We start from the raw sequence: 26,717 nt of genomic DNA on the forward strand, positions 1-26,717 counted from the left end.
TGGGCTGTTGAGTTGGCCCCTTCCCTGCATGAGAGAGATTCTCTTAGTCTGGTCCCAGCAGCAGACTGAAGCCGCAGAAAGCCCCGTGGATCGGAGGCCACCCGCAGGGCAGGGCAGGGCAGGGCTGATGCAGTCTCACGCCCCGCGTGGCGGCCTTTTGGGCATGTGAGCGTTTGCACACCTGGTCCTCACCCGCAACCCTCTTTGTTTCAGCGGAGACTCCGATTGAGGAGTTCACCCCCACACCTGCTTTCCCGGCGCTCCAGTACCTGGAATCCGTGGACGTGGAGGGCGTGGCCTGGCGCGCAGGACTCCGCACGGGAGACTTCCTGATCGAGGTGAGCCCTGGAAGGCGGGTGGGGAGAAAGAGGGTCAACCCCCCCCCCCGGAGTTCTGCAGTAGAAAGCACACAGGGCTGCCTCAGACCCTTGACCTGTGGTGCCTCCTTGGACTGGCAGCGGCTGCCTAGGAGAGCTGGCGGAGCTCCCCTCCCTTCCCCTCGCCCATGACCTGGTCCTTTTCGCTGGACATTCCTGGGACTGAAAATGAAAAAACGGACCAGACTGAGCTAGGCCTGGAAGGTTGGCTGGCTGTGCAAACTGGAAAGCAGCCTACGGAAATACGTCAACATTTATTGCATGCAGCTTTTTAGAAAAAATCTTGAAGGTTAAAAACACACACAAAGCCCATAGGCCATTACTGAAAAATTATCATATGCGTGTGTTTTTAACCTTAAAGATTTGTTTAAAACCTGCACACAATAAATGTTTATATATTTGTGTAGCCAACCTTTCTGGCCTACTTCATTCCCGTTGGTTTTTTGTTTCCTGTTCCATGCAGCACCTCTCCCTCCTTGTTCTTTGGTTACTGGGATTGAACCAGGGACCTTCTGCATGCAGGGCAGGTGATCTGCCACTGAGCCACAGCCCTCCCAGAAGCTCCCTGCCCTTTTGTGGAGGGAGAATACCGGAACAGAGATTCCCTCACTCACGGTGCAGCTTCAGTCTCCTGCCCAGCTGCTGGACTGTCAGAAGAATCCATGGTGCAAAGCACAAGGGCTGCACCTGGCATCCCTCCCAGAGGCTGCAGTCAGAGTAGTCCAGCAGTGGAAGGGGCTGCCTAAGGAGGTGGGGAGCTCCCCCTCACTGGCAGTCTTCAGGCAAAGGCTGGATACACACTTTTCTTGGATGCTTTAGGATGCTTAGGGCTGATCCTGTGTTGAGCAGGGGGTTGGACTAGATGGCCTGTATGGACCCTTCCAATTCTATGATGCTATGATTCTATAAATGCCTGTGATCATCACTGTATCCTTTGGCAGTGAAGTCATTTTTGAGTGAAGAAATACCATTTATCGTTTTGTCTAATAATTGAATTTCACATTATTTTGTTGCTCATCACCTTGGGTGCAGTTCTGGACAGGCCAGGCATAAATAGGCCAGTCATTGTGGGAGAAGATCGGCCCCATCCCAATTCCTCTTTGCTCTCTGCTTCCTTAGCCTTGATTCTGGGCCACTGGCAAAGCTGCCACTTTCTGGGGGGGGGAGCAGGGAGGAGCCTGAGGGAGATGGGAGTGCGAAGTGCCCTTAAGTCGCAGCTGATTTAGGGCAACTCTGTCGGGTTTCCAGCTTGAGACAAGCATCAGTTCAGTGGCTTGCCATTGCCTGCCTTGGTTCTCCCCTCCTGGTACCAACCGGGACTGACCCTCTTTAGCTTGCAAGATCTGATGAGACAAAGCTAGCCTGGCCCATCCAGGTCAGCTCTAATGAGGACTAATTCGTAGCAAATCCAGAGTCCAGTCAGGCACCTTGAAGAGCAACCAAGATTGATTCCCGGTGTGAGCTTTCTACTGCAATCCCTCTCCCTCAGACCAGGAACTGTCCATCATGACAGTGGGAACATATAAGCAAAATCACAATATCCAAAAACAGCCAGTCAGTCCCCTCGAATTCAGTTGTAGGGGACTGATTGGCTGTTTTAGCAAAGAATTATCCTATGGCGGTATTTGGATATTGTGACAGTTTACAAATTTAACAGGATTAAGTTTTGCTTTATAATCCCACTGTCATGATGGTAGTTCCTAGTCTGAGGAAGGGTGCTTGCCCTCGGAAGCTCCTGCCTGGAATCTATCTTGGTACCAACCAAGGTGCCTGACTGGACTCTGGTTTTGTTGTGCTACTTCGGACCAACACGGCCACCCACTTGAAACTATCATAGCAAATCCATTCGCCGTAAAGGCTCAGAGTCCAAGAGCACCTTAAAGACAAACAAAATGTGTGGTAAGGTAAGGCAAAACGTCCTCCCACACACACACTTTCCTGGCTATTTCAGAAGGACCCAGGTTGTTCCTCTGTGCTGTGGAGAGGTGGGAGAGGTGACTAATCGCTTGCTCACCTCCTTTCAAATGCTAATTGGCCAGGCCAGCAAGCAGGTACCCGGAGGGAGGGAGGGAGGGAGGGAGGGAGGGAGGGAGGGAGGGAGGGAGAGGCTGCTGCTTCCCAAAGAGGAGACAAAGGAGCTGCCTGTGGGGGGGGTGGGGGTCTCTTGTTCCCAGCAGAACCTGGAGAATCTAGCTGGGAGGGGACCGGAAGGTATGTCAGGGTCTTTCGCCTGATGACCATGGAAGTAGGAGCTTACTTTGACTTAGAAGAAGAGGTGAGCAGCCACCTGGGCCCATGTGGCTGCCAGGTGAGCAGACAAAGCCCTGAGAACTTGGAAGTCCTTAAGCAAAGGGGCTTACCCTGTTTTTAACATCAGATATTTATTTATTTACATTTTATTTCATTAGATTTGTAGGCTGCTGCTCCTGGCCAGCCAGCTCACAGTGGCTAACATCAGAATTTCAAGTGTGTATATAAGAACAACAAAATAGCTTACAAACAATAAAAATCCCCCACCCTCACCCAGAGCCCTCCCCTCCTCACCCCCTCACCCCCCCTCCCATTGTCAATACCTGAAAAGAACCTGCAAACCAGATGGGGAATAATGGGGATCAGAGCTGGGTGTCATCTGCGTACTGATGGCAACCCGACCGAAAGCTCTGGACCGGCTGGGCCAGAGGGCACATAAAGATGTTAGTCAGCCACTGACTAACTTGGCTGGTTGCTAATTACACTGATATTTTTAGATGGTTTAAAAAATGTGATTGAATATTTGTGTTATTCTGTGGTTTATGATACTGGAACAGAGGATTGTACCCCCCCCCCTCCTGGCTTGAGAGGGGCAGGATAGAAACAGGGGGGAGGTGCTCTTCACCCCCCATGTCTCCTTTGGACAGCCTTTCCTCCTCTGGACGGGGGAGACTGAAAGGGGGTCCCATCGCTCGTCTTTGGGGCTGTCTTCTCCATCCCAGCCCCACTTTAAACTTCAAGTACAGCGATATAGGCTAGATATCAGGAAAAAGTTTTTCACAGTCAGAGTAGTTCAGCAGTGGAATAGGCTACCTAAGGAGGTGGTGAGCTCCCCCTCACTGGCAGTCTTCAAGCAAAGGTTGGATACACACTTTTCCTGGATGCTTTAGGATGGTTAGGGCTGATCCTGCTTTGAGCAGGGGGTTGGACTAGATGGCCTCTATGGCCCCTTCCAACTCTATGATTCTATGATCCTATGATTTACTCTTCTGTTGCCCTCCCGGCCTTTGGTAAAATTTTCCCAGCGGGGGTGGGGGGAGGCCTGGAGAGCGGTCAGCTGTGAGCATGGCACCAGTGACTCCAGCTGTGCCCCAGCTGTGCCTGCCTGCCTGCCTCAGTTCCTCCTCTGCTGAACCGTCAGGGTCCGTCAACTGCCACTGGGGGGGTCTCCCTCCGGCGGCCTGAGGGTCAGCAGGCTCCCTGCTCAGGGGGCTCCACATTCTGGCCGGCCTGCCTGGGTTGGGGGCCTCAGGATCTGGGCCTGGCCCCATTGGGGCTCTTGTGGTCAGCGTGGCCTCCTGCACTGGGGGGAGGGTTCAGCTCAAGGGCCGCGATGCCTGGGGGGCTGCTGTGGTGCAGAGAGAGGGCTGTATGGTTGGAGCCCCCATCACCGGCATGCTCCCCCCACCCGCCCACACATCCGTGGGCTGCTTTATCCCCCCCCCCTCCTGGCTGAGCAGCTTGGCCTGCCGGAGAGGCCTCCCTGACTAATGTGGCCACCCTGACTCAGAGACGTTATTGGACGGATCCTGCCCCCAATCCAAGCCTTGGCAGACGCAGCGGAGCTGGGGTGGGAGGGGGCAGTCTCAGAGGAAGCTTTCAAAATGTGACTTCCGCACATGGATGCCGGCATCCGCTCTGAGCACACCTCATCCTTCTCCTGACGGGGGTGGGGCGTGGGGGGTGCTGTGGTGCAGATGCAAAACCAGACGGATGCGGAAGCCACCGGGCCCCCTCCCCTGCCCCACTGCAGAAGAGGCAGGACTGCCAGGCCCGTGTCAGGTGTCAGCGGGGCCAGGAGCTCTGTGCAGCTGAGAGGAGCTGGGGCTCAGGGGTCCGCACCAGGAAGGAGGCCCTCCCACCCTGCTCCCAGACCAGCACAGAGGGCAGGGCTCCTCAGGTGCAGCCAGCGGTGCCACCTCTCTGGCCTGCTGGACGTCCCCGGTCAGCCCAGTGGGTGAAGGGACCGACTTCAGCCCCAGACCCAAGAAAGTCGCTGCCGGTCAGAGCTGACGGTACAGCCTGGGCAGACTGAGGGCGTGTTGCCCGGCGTGTCCTCGGAGGCAGCCAGCGTGGCCCAGCAGGGGTTGCCGGAGATGGAGCTCTGGGGTCTGCCTCCCGGTTGCTGGTGCAGAGCAGAGGTGGGAGGGGGGCAGTGGGCAGGCCCGGCGGCTCCTGAGTGAGGGCCTTGTGCGCTCTGCTCAAAGAGAGGGCAGCGGAGAGGAGGGCCACGGGGCCCTGCCTCTGGAGTTACCTTACGGGGTCTTCTGCCAGGAATGTGCTGTGAGCCCAGCCTACGGCCAGCCTCCCTGTGGGATCCGTGCTCTCCTAAAAAAGATCTCGCCCGGAATACAGATTGTGCCTTTGGCCCAGGCCCTGCCCATGGGGAAGGGCTGCCAGCTGCTTTGCTGGAATTGCTGCTGGAGAAAATGGCTGCCAAGGGGGGGGGATGGGACTGTGTGGCGTTCTGATGGGCTGAGGTCCCTCCCCAACTCCCACCCTAAAGGTGGCGACACCCTTGCTGTGTTGGTCAGTCAGCCTTTGCTTTTGCCTCAGAGCTGCAAAGGTGGTGCTTGGGGGGGGGGGCAGAGCTTTTCCCTGTTGTTTGGCTGAGCCACCTGAGTGCCACCTGCGGTACTCCTCCCCCACCCACCCACCCCGTGACCCTTGCTTTGCAAAAGAGAGACATGCGTTGAGCGGGAGGAGCCAGGCTCTGGCCCGCCAGGCTGCTCCGGGCCCTGAGGAACTGCTGGGAGTGGGGGTCTGCTGGCATCCCCACGGACCTCCAGACCACAGAGGTCAGTGCCCCTGGGCGAAAGGTCCCTTCAGGCCTGCTGCCCCGCCTTCCCAGGCGCCACCCCAATCTCCAGGCAGGCCAGGGAGAGCGTCACGCTTGAGGGCGGGGCTGGCAGGGGATGCAGCTGGGGGCAGCGTGTCCTGGGGCTGCTCCCTAACGGGTGGGCTGGGGGGACCAGGAGTCTCCGCTTCGGGGTGGAGCTCGTGCCCCGTCCGAGGGAGACCTGGCCGGGACTAGTGGCCGCGGCTCCAGCTGAGGCTTGGGGACGTTGTGGCTGGGCGGGCAGCGCCTCCTCTGGGAGCAAGGGCCCTGATCCAACCTCGTTCCCGGACGAGTTCTGCCCCAGGGAGACACGCTAGGGGGGCCCCCGTTGTTCACCCCCCCTCCGCTTGCTTCCCAGGTGAACGGCATCAATGTGGTGAAGGTGGGCCATAAGCAGGTGGTGTCGCTCATCCGGCAAGGGGGGAACCACCTGGTGATGAAAGTGGTCTCCGTCAGCCGCAAGCCTGAGTCGGAGGACATCGTGCGGAAGAAAGGTGAGTGCCGAGCAGCCCCCTCCTCTCCCGGGGGCTGTGGCTCCTCCTGGCCCGTGCCCCCCCACACACACACACGGTGGGCTTCTCCTCCACAGGATGGGAGTTGCCGTCTCTGGGACCAGCTCTTGTTACCATCCTCCCTTGGGCCATCCTCCCTCTGAGGCTCACCTTGGCACGGATGCTGGCCACTGCTCCAGCACAGGGCTTGCTGAGAGAGGAGGGGCACCAGAGGGCAGGGGTCCGGAGGAGCAAGCCGGGCAGGGGCCACCATGGCCCCCCTTTCCACGATCCAGCAGACTGAGTGGGTGAGAGCCGGCAGGGAAGACGTGGTGGAGACAGAGCCAGAAGGCACATGGGAGAATCCCAGCCTGAAGGACTGAGGGATGCGCAGGATAGAAGCAGTGGGGGAGGTTGGCGGCTCTTCAGAGCCCCACCACCACCTTCTCTAGGGCAGGTCTCATGATGGGGGCCCAGCAGATGTTAGCCGCTGTCTGGTCTTAGCCAGAGCTCCTTTTTACAGGCCAGTTCCGGCAGGGCCCAGATCTCCTCCAGGAGCTCTTTCCACTCAGTAGGGGCCGGGACAGAGAGCACCCTGGCCCTGGTTGAGGCCAGACATACCCTTGTGACGACCGGCCCCTCCATGGAGAGGAAGGCATTCAAGGTCACACCCAGATTCCTGACCACCTGCATCCCATCCATGAAGCGTGTTGGACCTCCAGAGGAAAGGATAAGACCCTCTCTTCCTTCTCTCAAGCTCGGTCAACCTTCAGGGGTTCTCTCTGCCTCCGGATTTGACCCTTGGCCCGCAGTTCTCCATATAGAAATTCTGGGCAACAACTGCACCAGCAGCCCTGAAGTTACTAAGAATCAGCATGGCTTTCCCAAGAACAAGTCATGTCAGACCAACCTTAGCCCTTTTCTTGAGAAAGTGACTACCTTGCTGGGTCAGGGCATTGATGGGGACATAGTTTATCTGGATTTCAGAAAGGCTTTTGATCAAGGTTCCACGTGAAATTGACATGTTGGTAAAATGCGGGATGGATCCTACTACTGTTAGGTGGATCGAGAACTGGTTGACAGATTGTCCCTAACAGATACTTGCTAATGGTTCAGCATCTTCTTGGGGAAGAGTGACAAGTGGAGTAGCCCAGGGATCTGTCCTGGGGCCTGTGTTGTTCAACATATTTAGAAATGATCCGGATGAGGGATTAGAGGGGATGCTTATTAAATTTGCAGACGATACTAAACTGGGAGGGGTAGCAAACACAACTGAAGACAGCAGCAGAATACCGGATGGTCTTGATAGGCTCGAGAAGTGGGCTAAACTGAATAAAATGAAGCTCAATAGGGACAAATGTAAAGTTCTGCATTTAGGTAGGGAAAACCAAATACACCAATATAAGATGGGGGAGTCTTGTCTTGGCAGTAGCATGTGCGAAAAGGATCTAGGAGTCTTAGTAGACCATGCATTGAACATGAGTCAGCAGTGTGACTCAGTGGCTAGAAAGGCAAATGGGATTTTGGGCTGTATCAAACGGAGTATCGTGTTCAGATCACGGGAGCTGATGGTACCGCTTGACTCTGCTCTGGTTCGGCCTCACTTGGAGTCCTGTGCTCAGTTTTGGGCACCCTAGTTGAAGAGGGATGTTGACAAACTGGAATGTGTCCAGAGGAGGGCAACCAATATGGTGAGAGGTTTGGAGACCAAGACGTAGGAGGAAAGGTTGGAGGAGTTTGGTCTGTTTAGCCTAGAGAGGAGACAGCTGAGAGGGAATCTGATAGCCACCTTCAAGTTTTTAGAGGGTGGAGCAGAGTTGTTCTCTCTTGCCCCAGAGGGATGGACCATAAATTTAATTCAAAAGAATTTTTTGGCTAAACATCCGGAAGAAGTTCCTGACAGTGAGAGTGGTTCCTCAATGGAACAGGATTCCTCAGCAGGTGGAGGGTTCTCCTTCCTTGGGAGGAGAAGTTCTTACGAACACAGAAATGCTGAATGTATGAACAAGCAGATTGGGAGTGGGTGGCCAGGAAGGTGTTAGCCAGATGGCTTAATTAGGGTTACCAAAGGGAAGTGCCAGGGTTTGTCTCTTGTGGCCCTTCCTTGCATCCCCAGGGAATTGCTTATCACCACTGAGGGATGGGAGGTGGATTCCCTCCAGGCCAGGATGGAACTTGGAGATTTTTGGTGGAGGGACCACTTGGGCATGAAATTGGGGTCGCTGTGGGGAGGCAGGTAGTTTTGAATTCCTGCATTGTGCAGGAGGCTGGACAAGATGACCATGCTTGTCTAGGATTCTAGGCTGTTGCAGTTCCTGCCCTCCAGAAGGAGGTGGGGAACTGGGCATGCGCTGTGGGCTGTCAGGGAGTCGCAGTTTTCCAGCGTGGTCCAGAAGGTCATTCTGCTTCTGACAGTGGCTTCTGCAGGCGAGATTACAGGGCGGGGGCTGCTTTGGAGGCAGGCAGCCTTCTTCCAGATTGGGTTACCAGCCTCCTGGTGGAGCCGGCAGGTCTCTTGCCCTCCCAGCTGCCTGCCAGTGCTCAGTTTCCCTGGAGAAAAGGGCTGCTTTGGAGGGTGGATCCTGGGGCATTATGCACCACCCCACCCCAAGGTCCGTCACCTTCCCGGGCTGCTCACCCAATCTCCAGGAACTTCCCAGCCCAAAGCTGGCAACCCAGTCTCCAGGACCTGTGTCCTGTGAGCAAGAAGGGCTGCAGAGGGGCCTGTCCTGCCTCCCCACAGGGGGTGGGCTTCTGGACCTCTCCCCGCAGGCAGCCAGGACAGAAGGTCCCCGCCCTTGCGTGTCTGCCCAGCGGCTGGGCGAGGGGCCAACCCAGCAGGGCCCAGAGACAGAGCTGGGGGTGTTGTATCCGGAGCCCATGGGCCTGCCCTAGAGCCCTCCGAGGGCTTGGGCCAGCCTCTTTTCCCTCGGGGTGGACCAGGGCCTGAAGCACCCAACAGGCACTAGGGGGGGCGTGAGACGGGGAAGTCAGGAATGCCCAGGAGGGGGCCGGAGGACATCTCCCCCCCCCCCCATGGCAACCTTTCCCCCTGGGCAATTAGGATGGTGGGCTGGGACCCCTGCCTCACAAGAGGGTGAGAGAGTTGGGCGGGTGTCGCTTGGTGAAGAGGAGGACCAGGGGGGATAGGGTAGCTGTGCATGTTGGAGAGGGGGAGCCCTTGTTTCCTGCAGCTTGGGAGAGCCGGGCCAGGAGCCAGGGGTCCGAATGACAGGAAAGGAGTGAAATATCACAAAGCCTCTTCTGTGGGCGAGGGCGGAGGAGGCAGGTGGAAGAGGCTGCCCAGGAGGGCCCTGGAGTCTCCTTCCTTGCCGAATCTCAGGAGGATCTCCTGTCAGGAGGTCATCATTAAGTCCCTGTGCAAGTGGGTTGGGGGGTGGGCTGTGCTGGAGGGTCCTTGGTGGTCTATTCCAGCTTCCTGGGATTCAGATTCTGGGCTCCTGCCTGCCTGAGAAGAGGCGCAAAGCCCCCCCTCACCCCCAGGGCAGCTGCTCCCCCCCCCCCCCGCCCGCCATCCTCAGCAGCTTTGCCTCCAGCAAATGGGGAAAGCGAGGCAGCCCCCTCCTACACAGCGCAGCAGACTGAGGGGGCAGACGGATCCTGTGCCTATTTTTAGTGTCCTGGGGCTGCATGGTGGGGAAGGCGCTCTACCCGCCCTGGAGGGGCCTGCTGGCTTCCGTCTCTGGCAGAGAACCAGCCCCCCCCCCCCCCGCGAAGGAAGGAAGGGCGGGAGGCTCCCTGAGCAGCCAAGTGAGGGGTGTGGGGAGAGGCGGCTCTCGCACTGGCACCCCGAGCTGCAGTTCTGTTGCTGCTGCACCAGCGGCCGCCTCGCCTCGCCTCCTGGCTTCTCGTCCTGCTGGAGGACCAGCTCCTGGGTGGAGACAGACCCGGGCGGCCGGCCGGCACGCAAGCAGCCCTGTGCCTCGGAGATGAGCAGTGACTCCTTCCTCTCCTGGCAGACCATCCACAGACCAGCTCTGCCCCCCGGCAGTTCGGGACCGGAGCCGAAGGAGGTGGCCTCCGCCCTCCGTCCGGGGCACCCCGCTGGGGCCGGCCCCTCCTTGCGAGGGAGACTTGCTCCCTGTGCCAGGGCTTGACGGCACGGCTTCTCCTGGACCAGGCTGCTGACACGGACTCCGGGGGTCTCGGCCCCCCTCCAGATCCCGGCTTGGGGTCTGGCGAGGGCTGTGGGGGAATCGTGTTCTCTGCTCCACCCGCCCCTGTTTGGGGGTCTCTGATGCAGGCGTCTCCAGCAGAGGCTTGGAGCTCTGGTTTCTATAGCAACGGCTGAGCGTTGAAGCCTGCATTGTTACGGACCGGATCGGAACAAGCAAGCCAGCCAGCCAGCCAGCCAGAGCCTCCCGCTCCTCCGGCTCCCATGGCCTATGGAGCCCCTCTCCGGCATTGCTGCTGGCTGGGCCGGCTAGGGAGACCATCCGCCCTGAGCCCCGCCCTGGCACGGCTGCCCAGAGAACCCCATGCCCCAAAGCGGGCAGCAGCACCCAAAGCCTCTGAGCCACGCCGGGGCGAGCGCCCTCCGCCATGAGACCGGGAGCCTGACACCCCAGCGGAGCGCGGGAACGGCTGTGCCCATGGCGTGCCCGCAGGGAGGCCGGCCCCCCGCCCGGGAGGGGCACCCCTGAGCAGGCCTTTCCCACCGTCGTGCTCCTGACCCGGGGGGGTCCTGGCCGGTCGCTGCCCCCCTGCACCTGCCGCCCCAAGGCCATGAAGCAGTTCACCTCCACCCGCAGCCTCAACAAGGTCCTGCAGCAGTGTGACGCCTCCTCCCGGGAGTACGAGGAGATCCAGGCCGTGGGGACCAAGGGCTACCTCCCCCTGGCCACGCCCCGCAAGATCCTGGGCCGGAAGTGCAAAACGCCCTCTCTCTTCCTTGCAGCCCCGCCTCCGCCCAAGAGGGCCCCCAGCACCACGCTGACCCTGCGCTCCAAGTCCATGACCGCGGAGCTGGAAGAGCTGGGTGAGTCTGGGGGCACGGCAGGGGCGGGGCGGGGCGGGCCGGGGGAGCTTGCGTGGCTGGGGGGGGGCATGCATGGCACACAGCACCTCCCCAGGCTTGCTGACCCCCTCCCTGAAGGCCCTGCGGCCACCCCCACAGACCCCCCCCCCGGCTTGGAGCCCCCTCTTCTCCTGCCAGGGGTCAGCAAGGAGGCTCCGTCTGCCAGGCACCTGGTTTGTCCATGGGGGTCCGTTCTTCCTCTGAGCTCCCACGGACCGCTCTTGGCTCCCCCTCTGGGCAGTTCTTCTCGTGCCAGCCTTCCAACACTTCCTCAGCCCCCCAGATCCCCCTCCAGCGGCCCTCGGTGTGTCCGATGTCTGCCGTACTCTGCCAGCTGCCCTGCACCCTCTCCTGCCCTGCCTCCTGAAAGCACCCGTGCCTTTCCAGCCTCTCTGGAGGGGGCCTGGCCAGCTTTCTTGCTCCCCTCCCCTCCCGGGTTTCACAGCAGTCCTCTCCCCTCCCAAGCAATGGGTCCAGAGCAGGTGAGTCCTGCCCCCCCCCCCCCCCGCCGCCCTCCCGCTTGGTAAAGGCAGAATGCTGCTTGTCCACCTGCTTTGCTGTGCTCCAGCTTGGCCTCTTGTGAGTGCACCGGACCGGGTGGGGGGCTTGGAGAGTGTGGGAGACGACGCCCTGCCCCCCCCGGGCATCCCCCTCCTCAGAAGGGTGGCCATGCAGAACAGTAGGTGCTCTGGTGGGGGCAGCCAGGTTCACGCCCCCCCCCACTGTAGCTCCCCTTCCTTGAACCAGCCGTGGCCCCGTGGCCGGTGCCTTTGTGGAGTCCGTGGCTGGCTGAGCCCCCTGCTGTTGGATTCCTGCCCCCTTCCTTGGCTGTCAGTCCATCCGTCCTCTTTCTTCCATTGGACCAGAAGGGGTGGTCTTTGGCCAGGGGAGGTGAGGGGGCGGGATGTGGCCCCCTGCAGCCCTTCCAGAATGAGAGTCCCCTCTCCGGCCCCTCCCTGCTCTGTGAGGGGTGTGGATGGGCGGAGGTGGGGGGTCCTCTGTTTAAGCGGGCAGGGGTGTGGGGGAGGGCATTCGTGCTCCTGGGACTGGGTTGCAGAAGAGGAGCAGTTCCACAGCTCAGGTGAGCTTGGGGGTCTCTCCCACAAAGCTGCCTGGCCCTGAATCAGCCCCTCCCCCATCAGGGCCAGTCGTCCGCCAAAGGCTCCTTCCCCGTCCCCTCCTGGCCAGTCCTTTAAGTGGAGGTGCTGCCGGGGCTAGAACCTGGGAGCTTCTGTGTGCCAAGCAAGCAGAGGCCGTGCCTCTGGGCCACAGGTCCTGCCCTCTCAGGCCAGCAGTGTGTGAGCCGAGGCTGGGCAGGGAAGAGGCCCCCACGAGCCCCCAGAGTCTTGCTCAGAGGCCGTGGCCCCCTCCCTCCCAGAGTCCCTTGCCTCCGTGGCACCTGCTGCGTGCAAAGCTGCATGGGGAGCGTTGCATGTGGGGAAAGGGGCACCGTTGCTACCCTGGGAAGTGTGCATGGGCCACGCCCTGGGATGCCGCTCCCCAGCCCCCACCCCGCCCCCCCCAGGCCCCAATCCGAGGCTGGGTCTCCTCGCAGCAGAGGCCCGGGGTGCAGCGTGGCAGGGAGGAAAGGCCGCAGTTCCTGCCACTGACGCTTTGTCCTTTGTTTCTTGATTCCAAGCCTCGATGCGGAGGAGGAAAGGGGGTGAGTGCAAGGGCCCTGGATCGGGGCCTGTCCCGGCCACCTTTGGTCTGTGCTGCCCCACACGCCCCTATGGGAAGGAGGGAGGGAGGCAGGGAGGGAGGGAGGGAGGCGGTCCTGCCGTGCCGTCCGTTGGATGCCCTTCCCCCCAGGGGGTTCCAGAGACTCCATCACCCGCCAGGGCTGCCAGGGAGAAAGGGGGACGTTTAATCACCGACCCCCCTGGGGTTTCTAAGAGGCAGGGTCCTGGGGCAGAAGCGCTTGTGCCTCTCCAGCTGTTTGTCCCTCATCCCCACGTCTGCATGGACTCTTGGGGGCTGACGTATAAAATTCAAATCAAGTCGAATTGATTTATTAGGGTCCGGGGCCAGCAAACAAAAATGAGTTCCAGAAGACCTGTGCCATGGTCCTGAATATCAGAAGGGGGATATGTATCCGACAAGACAAGAAAACAGCTTGAAATACACAAAACACACAAGCGGCAGAAGAGGGGCCTTCCTCCCTCCCTCCGTTAGTCCAGAGGCTTCTGCACCTCGACCTCAGCCGTCCAAACTCGGCTCCGTTTGACTCCGTTTCTCAATGCATCTTGGGCCAATAATTAGAGGATCCCTCTACTGATAGAGAGACGTATGAAATTGTATTCAAGGAAGGCTTCTCTGTCCCACTTTCTCGGCCCACAGGGGGCTGCCTGCCTCGTAGCCGCCGGGCATGCCGCTTCCAGGGGTGGCCAGATGTCTCCGTGGGCCCTGCCAGGGCCAAGTGCTGCCCCCCTCAGCTGAGGCCCGAGGGCAAGGCTTGGCCGGGGACCTCTGCAGGGCGGCCTCTTCCTGGGGGGTGGAGCTCCCCTCTGCTCCAGGGTGTCGCTGCTCCAGAGGCAGGCGCTCTGCAAGGGTCCCAGCGGACACCCAGCTGCTTACCTCTGCTACCAGGCTTACCTCTGTGGCCCTCGGCCTTCCCCAGCAGTCTGTCCGTGGCTCTCCGGGAAGCGAGCAGCCCTCGGGGTCTCCGCCATGCAGCCGTAGAGATAGGATGCCGTTGGCCAACGTGAGGGGGAAGGTCCTGCCTCCGCCTTTCCATGTGCATCATCCAAAAGCCCAGGACTGTGGACGGCAGAAGGCTCTGGGAGGCCTGAGTTGGCAGAGACGGGCGAAGCCAGCGAGAGGCGGGGCAGGGGCGGCCCCGGGTGCTGGGGGGCAGGTGCCGGGAGGCCCGTCGAAGCTTGCTGGGTGACCAACAGCCAGAAGCCACCAGAGAAGAGGGAGGGATGTCGATGAAGCCAGCAAGGGAATGAAATCATAACTGCTGAAGCCACTGAACAGGCCTGCAGGATGAGCCCAGCACGCCCGGCCGACAGAGCCCTGAGCTGGGGCCCCTGCTCCTCCTCATGCTGTGGGGCAGAGACTGGCTCAGCAGCCCCATTTCCAGCCCAAGCCGCCAGCTTCCCTTGCGAGTTCTTCTGGCCTGCAGGGCAAACTCAGGCTTTCCTCTTTGCTCCGCAGGTGACCCCCCAGGTGTGCCTTGGAATCGGCCCAGCTTCTCAGGGTGGTGGGGTAGTTCCCATGCCACCCTCCCCCACGGACCTACTTGCCACCCCAGGGGGTTTCAGTTATACTGGAGGCCCTGGAGTCCAGCCCCTCCCAAGAGGCCACTCCAAACGCCTGAGAAGTTCCCCCTGCTGTGTGGGCTGGGGCAGAGGGGGGTGGGCTGCCAGGCCCAGGAGGCCGATGACTCTGGCCTCAGAGAGGAGGGCATCCAAGCTGCTGGGGGCACGGGGCAGGGCCTGAGGCCAGGCACGGAGGCTGGAATGCAGCGAGGCAGACCCCAGGCCAGGGCCTCAAGGCAGCCCCATGACTCCAGGGGGGCCACAGGTGTCTGGGGATCTAGAGGTCTTCCCAGGAGGGCCCCGACCGGCACGGTGCGCTCACAGGCACAAAGCAGCACCCAGCCGCCCTTTTGTTCAGCGCAGCAGCCTTGGGGGGGCTGGAAGTGGGAGCGGAGGAGCCCTGGGGAAGGGTGGCCTTTTCTCCTTAGTGGCTGCTTCTCTGCCCCAGATGGGCCCCTCCCCCCGGGCAATGGGCAGGCAGAAGCGGAGGGCAGGGTACATCTCAGAACTCTCCCCGAGCAGAAGAGCAGTGGAGGGATAGTCAGGGGGCACGCCAGCCCCTCTGCTGTCCAGCCGCTGCTTGAAGGTTGCCAGTGAGGGGGGAGGAAAAGCTTGGCCAGGTCTCTCTCTCTCTCTGCCTCTGCCTCTGCCCTGCCCTCTGCCTGTGGGTGTCTCCCCCACAGGGTGTCTCCCCCATCCGTGGCCACTGGGCTCAGGAGTGTCTCTAGCTCCTCCATCCCTCCCTCCCTCCCTCCCTCCCTCCCTCCCTCCCTCCCTCCTCCCGGGCTCTAGGGAAGGAGCTGCACTGCGCTGCACCCGCTTAGGGCCCATCTGACCCTGCGTGAAGCCACTGGAGAGGAGGCCAGGGGGGCCTCCATGGGGGGGCCTTCAGCTTCCCTGGCCAGGCTTCCTTCCCTGCCAGCTTCCTTCCCAGCGCCACGTGAGGGTCCCGGGGGGTGTGGTGGCCGGCGTGTCCGTCTGGGCTCAGAGGAAGTGTGTTTGTGCGTGGGTGTCTCCTCTTTCACTGAGTGCCGTGGCTGAGAGACCCGGGTTCAAACGCACGTCTCCCTCTGAGGCTTGCGGAGGGACCTTGGGTCAGTCACCTCCAGAGAGTTGTGAGGATAAAAATGGTGATCTTCATTCAGCTCCCTGTGCCCCTTGGAGGTGGTGATGGGGGGGGGGGGATGCCCAGGTTTCTGCTGACTGGGTGCATGATGTGCCATAAGGGTTGAGAAGGTGGGTGAGTGGACAGTCTAAGCACTGCTGTCTGCATGACCCCCAGGGGCAGGTGGGGGAGAAGGAGCTGAGGACAGAGTCCAGGACCACAGGACCGCTGGGCAGGATGGTCTAAGGCAGGGGTAGTCAAACTGCGGCCCTCCAGATGTCCATGGACTACAATTCCCAGAAGCCCCTGCCAGCATTTGCTGGCAGGGGCTTCTGGGAATTGTAGTCCATGGACATCTGGAGGGCCGCAGTTTGACTACCCCTGGTCTAAGGTGATACGATCACCAAATACTTGAAGGGCTGTCAAAGGATGCGTTGAAATTAATTCAAAAGAAGTTTTGGCTAAACATCCGGAAGGTGTTCTTGCCTGCTAGAGCGGTTCCTCAGGGGAACAGGCTTCCTCGGGAGGTGGTGGGTTCTCCTTCCTTGGAAGTCTTTAAGCAGAGGCTGGAGAGCCGTCTGACGGAGAGGCTGATTTTATGAACTTGGGCAGATGGAGAGTGGGTGGGCAGGAAGGGATGTGCCAGTCTTTGTCTCTTGTGGCCCTTCCTTGCAGACCCAAGGAATTGCTGACTGCCACTGTGGGATGGTGGGTGAACTTCCTCCAGGCCAGGCTGGATTCTGGAGATTTTTAGTGTGGGGGGGGATCACTTGGGGTTACCGTGGGAGGGCAGGTAGTTGTGAGTTCCTGCATTGTGCAAGTGGTTGGGCTAGATGACCCTGGAGGTCCCTTCCAATCCCTGTGGGAAGATGGGGAGGCCCCGCCATGCCTGAGAATGTGGAGCAGGTCCCGAACTATCAGGTGGTGGTGCTTGGGAGAAGCTAGGTCTGCTCGGCTCCTGGGACTCTCCCTGCGCTCCTGTGTGGGGCTGGCTGTCCTCGTCCTCCAGAGAGCAGTGGAGCCATCCCTGGGGAGGCAGGAGTCACCGCCTCCCCCAGCTCCTGCTGATGCTCCGGGGGGGCTCCCCCTCCCCCCTCATCGGCTTCCGGGGTCTTCCAGGAGTGGGGCTAATGGGGACCGTCTGTGTGTCTGACCTTTCAGAGAAGCTGGACGAGATTCTGGCAGCAGCGGAGCCCGTGCTGAGAGCAGACATTGTGGAAGCAGATTCCCGGGCGGCCACAGTGAAGCAGCGGCCGACCAGCCGGCGCATCACCCCCGCGGAGATCAGTGTGAGAGGAAAGGGAGCGCCCAGGGCGGGGGAGGGAGCCTGCGGAGAGATCTGGGGAAGGGTTGCTGCAAAACCCCCACGCCCCCTGGCCCGGCTCTTTCACAGTGACACGGGGTTCCCCCCTCGGCCTTGGAGAGAGAGGGGGGGGCGACCTTCATCCCTCGGCCACCTCCCTTGCCATGCTGATTGGCTAGCCGGGAAGCAGGTCCCGGGGGGGGGGGGGCTTCCTCCCAGAATTCCCCAGGACACGACGAGGATGCGTTCTCTGGAGGGGGCTGGGACCTTTTGTTACCAGGGGGCTGCAGGGGAATCCACTTAGGAGGGGTCAGCGGTCATTTCTCCTGCTGACCACAGGAAGTGGGATCTTTTTGCCGGCTCACCATCAAAGCAGGAGAGATGAGGGGCTCTCTGGGGCCATGTGGCTGCCAGGGGAGCGCTGAAGGTGCAATACGAACTTGGAAACCCTGAGGCAGTGATGCCCACTCTATATTTAACACCAGAGAGGGCTTGCTTTAGCACGGACATGGAAGGGTTGCATTTTACCCAATTACTTTTGGCTCTTCTGCTTAACTCTGTGCTGTGCTAAAGATCGGCTTATGAGCCTTGTTCTTTTAATAAATCCTTTATAAATTTGAAGCTGGCCGTGGATCTCTGCTCCATGTGCTTCCCACCTCTTGGAAACACTGGTTGGTTGGTTGGTTGGTTGGTTGGTTGGTTGGTTGGTTGATTGATTGATTGATTGATTGATTGATTGATTGATTGACTTTTAAAGCAGTCCTTTCAGGGTTACTAGCTCAGGGCGATACACAACCACAATATGGACTTAGAATTAAAAAGCAGTTAAAATATTCCGTAACTGCATTGGGTGTGGTTCTTAGTTTCTGCCTCCCCATTTCCCATTCAGGGGGGTGGGCTAATAGAGGAAGGACCCCATCTGATGGCATCTGTGGCAGTCGTTCCCTGGCCCCAACCAAAAGGGTGGTGGTAATGGAAGTTCCATTAGGCCAGTCGGGCCTGTAGCTCTTCCGCGAGCTCATTCCACCAGGTGGGGGCCAGGATCAAAAAGGCCCCGGCCATGGTTGAGGCCAGACGTCCTGCTCTCAGGCCAGGGCTCACCAGCTGGTTCGTATTGGCTGAGCAAAGCACTCCTTGGCGGGTAGGTACGCCAGGCCTAGACGGTGCATGGCCTTGAAAGTCAAAACCTTGGGCCAGGGAGGGAGCCTGGCAAGCAGCTCTTCTCCTGGGAGTGTCCCCTGCAGTCCACTGACCCAGATGCAGTGGGTGTAAGGGAAGGGGAGCCGGGAGCCTTGTCCTCCCAGGGGGGGAATCCCGCTGCCCAGATAGACGCTTTTGCCTGTATATCTCCTCCAGGAGGTGGCATCTGGCCCCAAAAGGGGGCATGGTCAAGGCAAAAGCGGCCCTGCTCCATCGCAAGGGGTGAGGCCTACTTCCTCAGAATGTTTCCCTCAAGTTGGAGCAGCAGATTTATTTGCAGCGTGCGTCTCCCATGCAGGATCTGAGCACTTGCTGAGATGGACGCGCTGCACGCTGCGCCTCTTGGATCTGGGCAGGGAGGTGTGGAACTCAGTGAACCGGCTCGGTTTGCAACAGCCTTGCTGGGCTGGATTCTTCTCAAAGCCCTGGCCTGGTCAGCTGGACACCCCCCGCCTTCTAGTTGCCAAAACCTTGTCCGACACAGCCCGCGGCCCAAGAGGCCTGTGCCCCTGAGGCCGTGCTTCGGCCATCGGAGCACGTGGGGCTGCCAGAAGACACTGTGGCTGCAGCAGGGCTTCTGCTGGGTCTGTGGGAGGGCGGAAGCATGTCTGGTGCCCTTTCCCTCTCGCAGCCCCTCTCCCCTCCTGCTCTGACGTGGCCCAGGCTCCCCTCCCTCCCTCCCTCCCACCATCTGCTCTGTGCCCGGAGAGTGGGCTTCATGGATGCACCTCAGAGCCGCGTGGCACTCTAGGGGAAGGGGCGTTGGTCCCCCGCTGAATACGTGAGCAGGTTCTGATTAGAGCCGGGCTGTAGTTCATCCCAACAGGTGCCTGCAGACTGTCTCCGGCGTGGTCTCAGGCTCCAGTAGGCGAAAACCGGGTGGGTGATTCTGCCCCACAGAAGCCTCCTTGATCTGCCCAAGGGCTGAGCCCCGAAAGGAGATGCCAGTGGGGCCTCCAGCCTGCCTCCCAAGCACTCTGCTTCTTCTTTGGCATCTCAGAGGGGAAATGGGGAGAGCAGGGCCAATCCGTCCCATGGATTCAAACACTGAACCTGGGTGGAGCTTGAATGGTTAACCTCCCCCCCCCCTTCTCTCCCTGCCCCCAAGGCAAAGCGGGGCCCTTGGGGTGTGAGTGGAGAGGGCTTCCTCCCCTCTGTCTGAGCCCCCACTGCTCTCTCTCAAGGCCCGGAGAGAACTGCGTGGAGCGGGAATACTTCTCCTGCGGGGCTGAAAGTCTCTCTTTTCGTGTTCTTTCCCTAGTCCCTGTTTGAGCGACAAGGCATGGCAGCACACGCCGGGCCAGATAAACCCCACATTTCACTGCGCAAAGGAATTCCACGGACAAAATCTGTAGGTAAGTGTGATGTTCCCATGCTTAGCCACCACCCAGGTAGGCCCCTGGGCCTCCCCAGCCACTCACCTGGGCCTCCCAAGGGCTCCTCCAGTCTGTCAGGAGGGGGGGCAGGGAGTCCTTGTCCCCCGCATGACTGTCTGCAGAGCTGCCGCTCACCAAGCACCATGCCGCGTGGGCAGCCACTTGTGTGGGTTCCGTGATTTCTGTGCAGGGGCACAAGGGGTGGGCTGGAGGGGCAGCTGACCCAAATATGCCACCCCCTCAGGATGGCCTGCAGGCACTGACCGTAGGAAGCCAGAGAGGAAGGGAGAGATCTGGCCTTTCCCCCTGTTGTCCTTGTGGGCCTGTTAAGGCACCTCTTATGGGGGGGGGTGTTCTAGAGGCCTCCCCAACCATCTTCCAGGAACTACCCCCCCTCCCCCGTTATTCATTGTTTCAGAAATAATAGAGTTTTTAAAAAACAAAATGTAAGAGTAGTTTCCATTTGTAATCCATGCCAACTATCAGCTCTGTGATTACTACTCATTCTCCCCCCCCCACACACACACACACACATGTGCACCCCCTTCCCTATGGGGCAAAAACCTCTTTCTTTGAGCTTCACAATTCATTATGGACCAGAGAGCTGCAGCTGAAGATAAGGGCGGGATATTTTAAGCCAGCCCTCAGTCTCTCTGCCTGTCTTGCACCCTGAACCTTTTTTGTGGGGAAGAGACGTCGCAGTGGAAGAGCACCTCCTTGGCCTACAGAAGGGCCCCAGTTCAATCCCCGGGTTCTCCAGTAAGAAGGACCAGGCAGAGGGGGATGGGAGAGACCTCCGCCTGAGACCCGTCTGAGTACACAAGACTGACCTCAAGGGAGGGAGGGTCTGACTCGGTCTCCCCCTTCCCTTCCTCTGACAATAAGCACACAACCCTTCTAGTGTGTGTAAAGTGTTCTTTTCACTTCCCTCACAGAAGCTGGGCTGTTTGTCAGCAATCTGGCGCTGGTGCCTCCACCATGAGCAGTTAGAGTGTTGGAGGACCTTCCCTGGCTCCACAGCAGCTCCAACCAATGGCTAGGAGAGGCTGGCAGGCGGCAGGCAGGTGACAGTCAGCGTTTGGCCTCTTACCTGTTTACCGTTGGGAGCTGGGCCAGGGCCCCTGTGTCCCGCTGTGAGGCAGGAAGTAGGCTCAGGCTTACAGAGGAGGACTTAGAAGACACCCTCCCATGAGCGAGAGGAAGTCCAGTTACGGGGTCTGCCGTCTCCATCTCCCACCCGCTGAGCACACCCGGGTCGCCCCTCGCAGGAGACCCCTGGCTCCTCCCGGGCCCCGGCCTCCCCTTCCCCTGGGCCGGCTCCTTCTGGGCGGTGCTGCCGGAGCTGGAGTTCCCGGGGGGTCCTGCCCTGAGAGTGAGGAGAGAGTGAGGCTGGTGGGGGATCCGACACCGTCAGGGGCAGAGAGGAGCAGCTAACTGGCCACAGCCGCACAATCCTGGCGCCCCGCCTGCCGGTCCCACCCTCCCTGGGCTGCTTGGGGGGGGGGGGTCAGGTGGAGGGTCTGTAAAGCCGGCCTCCTGTTGCTCACCCTGCACTTCCTTGGCCTAATGCTGCTCTGATGGCCGCCCCCAGAGGCGTGGGGAGGCAGGGCCCCGGGGAAGGCACTCCAAGGAGGCGGAGGAGGGAGGCAGCGGGTGGGCTCATCAGGTCCTGCAGCTAAACCCACCCCCCACGCAGCCCCGCAGCTGGGACAAGCTCTGCAGTTCTGCAGCCCTGTTGGAGGCAGCCGGCACAATTTTCCAAATAACCAAACCATTTCTTAAATTTCCTTCACTTTTCTCCTCTGTTTTGTCCCTGCCGTTCAGGATCTGCTGCTTATCTATCCCCATTTTTTTCTCTCTTGCACACACACACACACACACACACACACAAAGTGGCTCCCATGTTTCTCATCGCCTCCCATTTATCACAACAACCCTGCTAGGTAGCTAGGCTGAGGGTGTGTGTTGGACCCACGGTCAGCCAACAAGCTTCCATGGAAGAGTGAGGATTTGAACCTAGGTCTTCCCAGGTCCCCACCTGACTCTGTAACCAAATAGTGAAGAACACAAATAGTGAGGCTGTGTGTGTGTGTGGGGGGGAGGGTCGTGATAATCTGGGCAAGATATTCAGATTCCTTTCCTTCCCCGGATCCTCATGGAGCTGACGGCCAGGCCTGAGCTTCCTCTGTGCTGGGAAGGTGGGGCTGTGACTCCGTTCATTAGTGTAGCTCTGGGGCAGCAGCTGGCCAAGTGGTCTCTTGCTGAGATATCTGGTTTGGGTCTGGGGGCCAGTGGAACCGTCGGCTCACCGCCATTTGCTCACCGATGCCACGGCCTTCCCTCCTTGCTGGGGTCCAAGGGGGCTGCACTCCCCACCATCTTTCGGCCACGGGCCAGCCAGGAGAAAGGAGAGGAGAGGAGAGGAGAGGAGAGGAGAGGAGAGGAGAGGAGAGGAGAGGAGAGGAGAGGAGAGGTCTGGGGGCCAGTGGAACCGTCGGCTCTCGCCATTTGCTCACTGATGCCACGGCCTTCCCTCCTTGCTGGGGTCCAAGGGGGCTGCACTCCCCACCATCTTTCGGCCACGGGCCAGCCAGGAGAGAGGAGAGGAGAGGAGAGGAGAGGAGAGGAGAGGAGAGGAGAGGAGAGGAGAGGAGAGGAGAGGAGAGGAGAGGAGAGGAGAGGAGAGGAGAGGAGAGGAGAGGAGAGGAGAGGTCTGGGGGCCAGTGGAACCGTCGGCTCTCACCATTTGCTCACTGATGCCACGGCCTTCCCTCCTTGCTGGGGTCCAAGGGGGCTGCACTCCCCACCATCTTTCGGCCACGGGCCAGCCAGGAGAGAGGAGAGGAGGAGAGGAGAGGAGAGGAGAGGAGAGGAGAGGAGAGGAGAGGAGAGGAGAGGAGAGGAGAGGAGAGGAGAGGAGAGGTCTGGGGGCCAGTGGAACCGTCGGCTCTCGCCATTTGCTCACTGATGCCACGGCCTTCCCTCCTTGCTGGGGTCCAAGGGGGCTGCACTCCCCACCATCTTTCGGCCACGGGCCAGCCAGGAGAGAGGAGAGGAGAGGAGAGGAGAGGAGAGGAGAGGAGAGGAGAGGAGAGGAGAGGAGAGGAGAGGAGAGGAGAGGAGAGGAGAGGAGAGGAGAGGAGAGGAGAGGAGAGGAGAGGAGAGGAGAGGAGAGGAGAGGAGAGGAGAGGTCTGGGGGCCAGTGGAACCGTCGGCTCTCACCATTTGCTCACTGATGCCACGGCCTTCCCTCCTTGCTGGGGTCCAAGGGGGCTGCACTCCCCACCATCTTTCGGCCACGGGCCAGCCAGGAGAGAGGAGAGGAGAGGAGAGGAGAGGAGAGGAGAGGAGAGGAGAGGAGAGGAGAGGAGAGGAGAGGAGAGGAGAGGAGAGGAGAGGAGAGGAGAGGAGAGGTCTGGGGGCCAGTGGAACCGTCGGCTCTCACCATTTGCTCACTGATGCCACGGCCTTCCCTCCTTGCTGGGGTCCAAGGGGGCTGCACTCCCCACCATCTTTCGGCCACAGGCCAGCCAGGAAAGAGGGGAGGGGAGGGGGGATCCGCTGCAATCTCGTCTCCGTCCCTGCCACAGATTTGTTGATCCCTCCGGCGCTCTGGACTTCAGCCTGGTTGTCCTGCTCAGAGCAGCCTGGCTCCCCTCTGGAACTGGAGGAGGGGAGGGGAGAGGAGATGATGAGGAGGCTGGGGGGGGGTGGGCATGCAAGGCAGAAGCCCTGCGGCAGGTGTGAGAAAGCTTTAGGAGGATCCTGTGCCAGCCCAGGAGAGCCTCTGGAAAGAGGGGGGATTAGACTGGGGAGAAAGGAGGCTCTGCGTCTGGTGGATTATGACAGTTTTGGCGGGTGGGAAGAGGAGGGTCTTGAGGGGCCATCCCTCTGCAGCCAGTCGTGCTTCTCCAGCGGCCTCTCGCAAGGGCTGAGGGACACTCTGCCGGCTGCCTGGAGATGGGGAAGGAAGGGCAGTCCAATGACGCTGTCGTCTGTGCCTGGCGGTGGGAACATGTTCCAGAGACAGGAAGGCCGGCTCATGGGCGGTGAGTCAGCTTTGGGACTGCTGTTCCCGCACAGGGAGCTCCTGCTGGGCACCTTGTCTGGGCACCAGAGCAGCAAGGACAGACCCTGCTGGGCAGTGAGCAGCAGGCGTTCAAGCGCCAGCCCCCCCCCCTTTCCGGGCTGAAGCCCCTTCCGTTGCCTCGGAGGGGCAGGGCCCGGGGAGAAGGGCCCCCCACTGCCCCCCGGCTTCGGCTCCCATCTGAGCCAGAGTGGGTCTCTTGACCTCTCTTGCCAGCCGTTCAAAGGTCCTCCCCACGTCTGGGGCAGGCTCAGGGGTGTCGCCCTACCCAGCAGCCCTCTGGCAGCACAGCCGAGCCCGTGAGGTGCCCACAGCAGCTGCTGAGCAATCTACCCCCCCCGGCCCTGAAGGGGGGGCTGTTGAACAGCCACAGCCAACCCTAGACAGAGCCCACCTCCCTCCTGGAAACAACTCCCCCCCCCATGAAGGCTGCTCTTTGTCTCCCTCTGCCTGGAGAGGAGAGGCGTGAAAGGGAGCCAGCGTTGCATGGCTGGGAGGAGGCTCTGCCACAGAGCTTGTCTGCCACGGAGCTGATTCCAGGGCATGTGGCCTCGTCCGCACCACCCTCCGTCTCCCAACACAGAAAGGAGGGCCCCTCTATGTGTCCGTCCGTCCTGCCTGGGAAGGGAGTCCTCCGATATTCGGCCAGCGTCCTCCGCCAGAGCCCCTTGGCAGGGAAGGCATGAGCACCTGGCCTCTGTCCCTTCACGGCTTTTCTGAATCTTTTATTTCTATTTTTGGGCTATGATGTCTTTGGCTCCTTGGTGCTCCCTCCGTTGCTCATGTGCTCACGATGAGCTCTCCTGTCCTGTGTCTGAGGGCAGAACATTCAGCTCTTCGTCTCCCGCCTGCATCCCCTCGATCCAGATGCCCCTCGGTCCTGACGGGCTCCAGCTGAGGAATCCTTCTAAATGCCATGTTGATGCCCTGGACTCAGGAGTCTGGCTCTGTTCTGGACCACAGATCCGATCCCCCTCCCGACACACCCATCTCACCCTGGGCTGCCTGCTCTTTCTCGTAGGCAGGTGGGGGGGGGGGGTGTTCAGTACTGTCAAATTGCTTCCGAGTTACGGCAGCCCTGTGAATTCACAACCTTTGAAAGGTTTTTTCCAACACAATAACTTACTGACCCCCGTCTCACAAACGTAACGGGTTTTGTTGTAGGACTGCATGGCCAAACGCCAAGGGGGAACTAACCCCTTCCCCCAGGGGGCAATGCAGGTGTTCAGTTCAGTTCTCTCCATGACCAGATAGTTTTGGGGCCAAGGGCGTGTGCCTCTCTGGGAATCCTTCAACAGCAGCGGCTCTTTGCCTAGCAGTTTAGAGTGGGGGGGGGCTGCCTTTTTGAACCTGTGAGCACCTGTGGGTCTCTGGAGCAGCATGGCGGGCGCAGCCACTGAACGAGGGACACCAGAGGTGCCACGGGAGGCAGAGCTAGCCACAGAATGGCTGCCACAGCTTCTGTGGCAGTGGCGAGGACTGCTCCCAAAGCAGGCTTTTTGAAGATTTGCATTGCCTGTCAAATCCCCAGAGGCAGAAGCCCCCTCTCCCCCCTCCCCATTTTCTAGGAAGCTCTTGGCGAGCCTTAGGGGTGGTGTCTGCAGGGACCCTGGCACCCCTGGCTCAGAGTGATGAGTTTAACGTCCAGGGCGCTCCTGGGGGATTATGTGTGGGGGCATGAGTGTGCATGCGTCCATGTGCCTCAGTCTCAGAACTGCAGCACACTCGGGCATGGATTTGTTTGCTTATGTTGCAACTTGTTAGCTGCCGCTCTTGGCCTGGCCAGTTTGCAGCGGCTCACCTTAAAGCAGAGGAAAACACAGTGCTTTAAGTGCTCCCTGATCCGACCCTTCCTTCCCCAGCTGGAGGGCCTCCGCTTGGAAGGGTTGAGTTTCAGGGGCCTCTGCTTGAGCCAAACCATCACTGCTTCCTAACATGTGGCCATGGGGGAGTTTCTGAGCGGGAGGCAGGCCAGCCAGCCATCAGGAGGAAGAGCTGGGTGTCACCCACATACTGGGCCAGTGGATGCATGAAGATGTTGAACAATGTGGGGGAACTCCGCAAGGGAGTCGATAATGGCACGATAATTCCTCCCCCACAGCCACCCTCAGTGTTTGGGTCTGGGAAAAAGAGATGAGCCATTTAAGGGCGGTCCCGAGAATCCCAGTTCAGGCAAGGCAGAGGGCTAACACAACTGTAAAGAGGGACAAATGTAAAGTTCTGCATTTAGGGAGGAAAAACCAAATACACCAATATAAGATGGGGGAGACATGTCTTGACAGTAGCATGTGCGAAAAAGATCTAGGAGTCTTAGTAGAATATACACTGAACATGAGTCAGCAGTGTGACTCAGTGGCTAAAAAGGCAAATGGGATTTGGGGCTGTATCAAACGGAGTATCGTGCCCAGATCACGGGAGGTGAAGGTACCTCTTTACTCTGCTCTGGTTCGGCCTCTCTTGGAGTCCTGTGTTCAGTTTTGGGCACCCCAGTTGAAGAGGGATGTTGACAAACTGGAGCGTGTCTAGAGGAGGGCAACAAAGATGGTGAGGGGTTTGGAGACCAAGATGTATGAGGAAAGGTTGGGGGAGCTTGATCTGTTTAGCCCGGAGAGAAGACGACTAAGAGGTGATAAGATAACCATCTTCAAATACTTGAGCGACTGTCATACAGAAGATGGAGCATAGTTATGGTCTCTTGCCCCAGAGGGACAGACCAGAACGAATGGGATGAAACTAATTCAAAAGAAATTCCGTCTAAACATCTGGAAGAAGTTCCTGACAGTTGGAGTGGATTCTCAGTGGAACAGGCTTCCTCGGGAGGTGGTGGGTTCTCCATCTTTGGAGGTTTTTAAGCAGAGGCTAGTGAGTCGTCTGGCAGAAATGCTGATTCTATGAACTGAGGCAGATGGAGAGTGGGTGGGCAGGAAGGGATGTGCCAGTCTTTGTCTCTGGTGGCCCCTCCTTGCATTCCCAGGGAATTGTTGATCACCACTGTGGGATGGGAGGTGAATTCCCTCCAGGCCAGGCTAGATTCTGGAGATTTTGGGGCATGACATTGGGGTCACTGTGGGTGGGCAGGTAGTTGTGAGTTCCTGCATTCTTCAGGGGTTGGACTAGATGACTCTGGAGGTCCTAACTCTATGATTCTAGGGCAACCAGAGCTATCCCCACCCTGTGGCCGGGGAGGCAGCCAGACTGGGAGGAGTCAAGCGCCAGTATTTCCTCCAAGAAAGATCCCTGGTGGCCCTTTCAGTCACCTTGCCCAAAAACAGAAGATGCAGGACTGGGCCGTAACTGGCCAGGTCCCACAGATCCAGCAATGTTTTCTTGAGCAAGGGCCGCAGCCCTGCCCCCTTTAGTGCCTCAGGGAACTCCCCAGATGTCAGGG

At 59.6% G+C, this 26,717-nt stretch overlaps 1 protein-coding gene across 9 annotated transcripts in view; it reads left to right on the plus strand.

Annotated features, from left to right (window-relative positions):
- SHANK3 (SH3 and multiple ankyrin repeat domains 3) overlaps positions 1–26,717 on the plus strand; it is a 223,397-nt gene that overhangs the window by 169,006 nt on the left and 27,674 nt on the right. For 6 of the 9 annotated variants that reach the window (XR_013231452.1, XM_077340559.1, XM_077340561.1 and 3 more), the window contains 6 exons: positions 214–338; positions 5,825–5,960; positions 10,876–10,956; positions 12,635–12,658; positions 16,525–16,652; positions 19,128–19,221. Coding sequence is in view for 8 of the 9 variants with exons in the window: in XM_077340559.1 (XP_077196674.1) it covers positions 214–338; positions 5,825–5,960; positions 10,876–10,956; positions 12,635–12,658; positions 16,525–16,652; positions 19,128–19,221 (588 nt within the window). In the remaining variant the exon portion in view is untranslated. The remainder of the gene's footprint in view (positions 1–213; positions 339–5,824; positions 5,961–10,875; positions 10,957–12,634; positions 12,659–16,524; positions 16,653–19,127; positions 19,222–26,717) is intronic. The other 3 variants (XM_077340560.1, XM_077340563.1, XM_077340562.1) reach the window with 2 other exon arrangements.

The sequence above is a fragment of the Paroedura picta genome, chromosome 5, assembly GCF_049243985.1.
Source record: "Paroedura picta isolate Pp20150507F chromosome 5, Ppicta_v3.0, whole genome shotgun sequence".
In the NCBI taxonomy this organism is placed as follows: Eukaryota; Metazoa; Chordata; class Lepidosauria; order Squamata; family Gekkonidae; genus Paroedura; species Paroedura picta.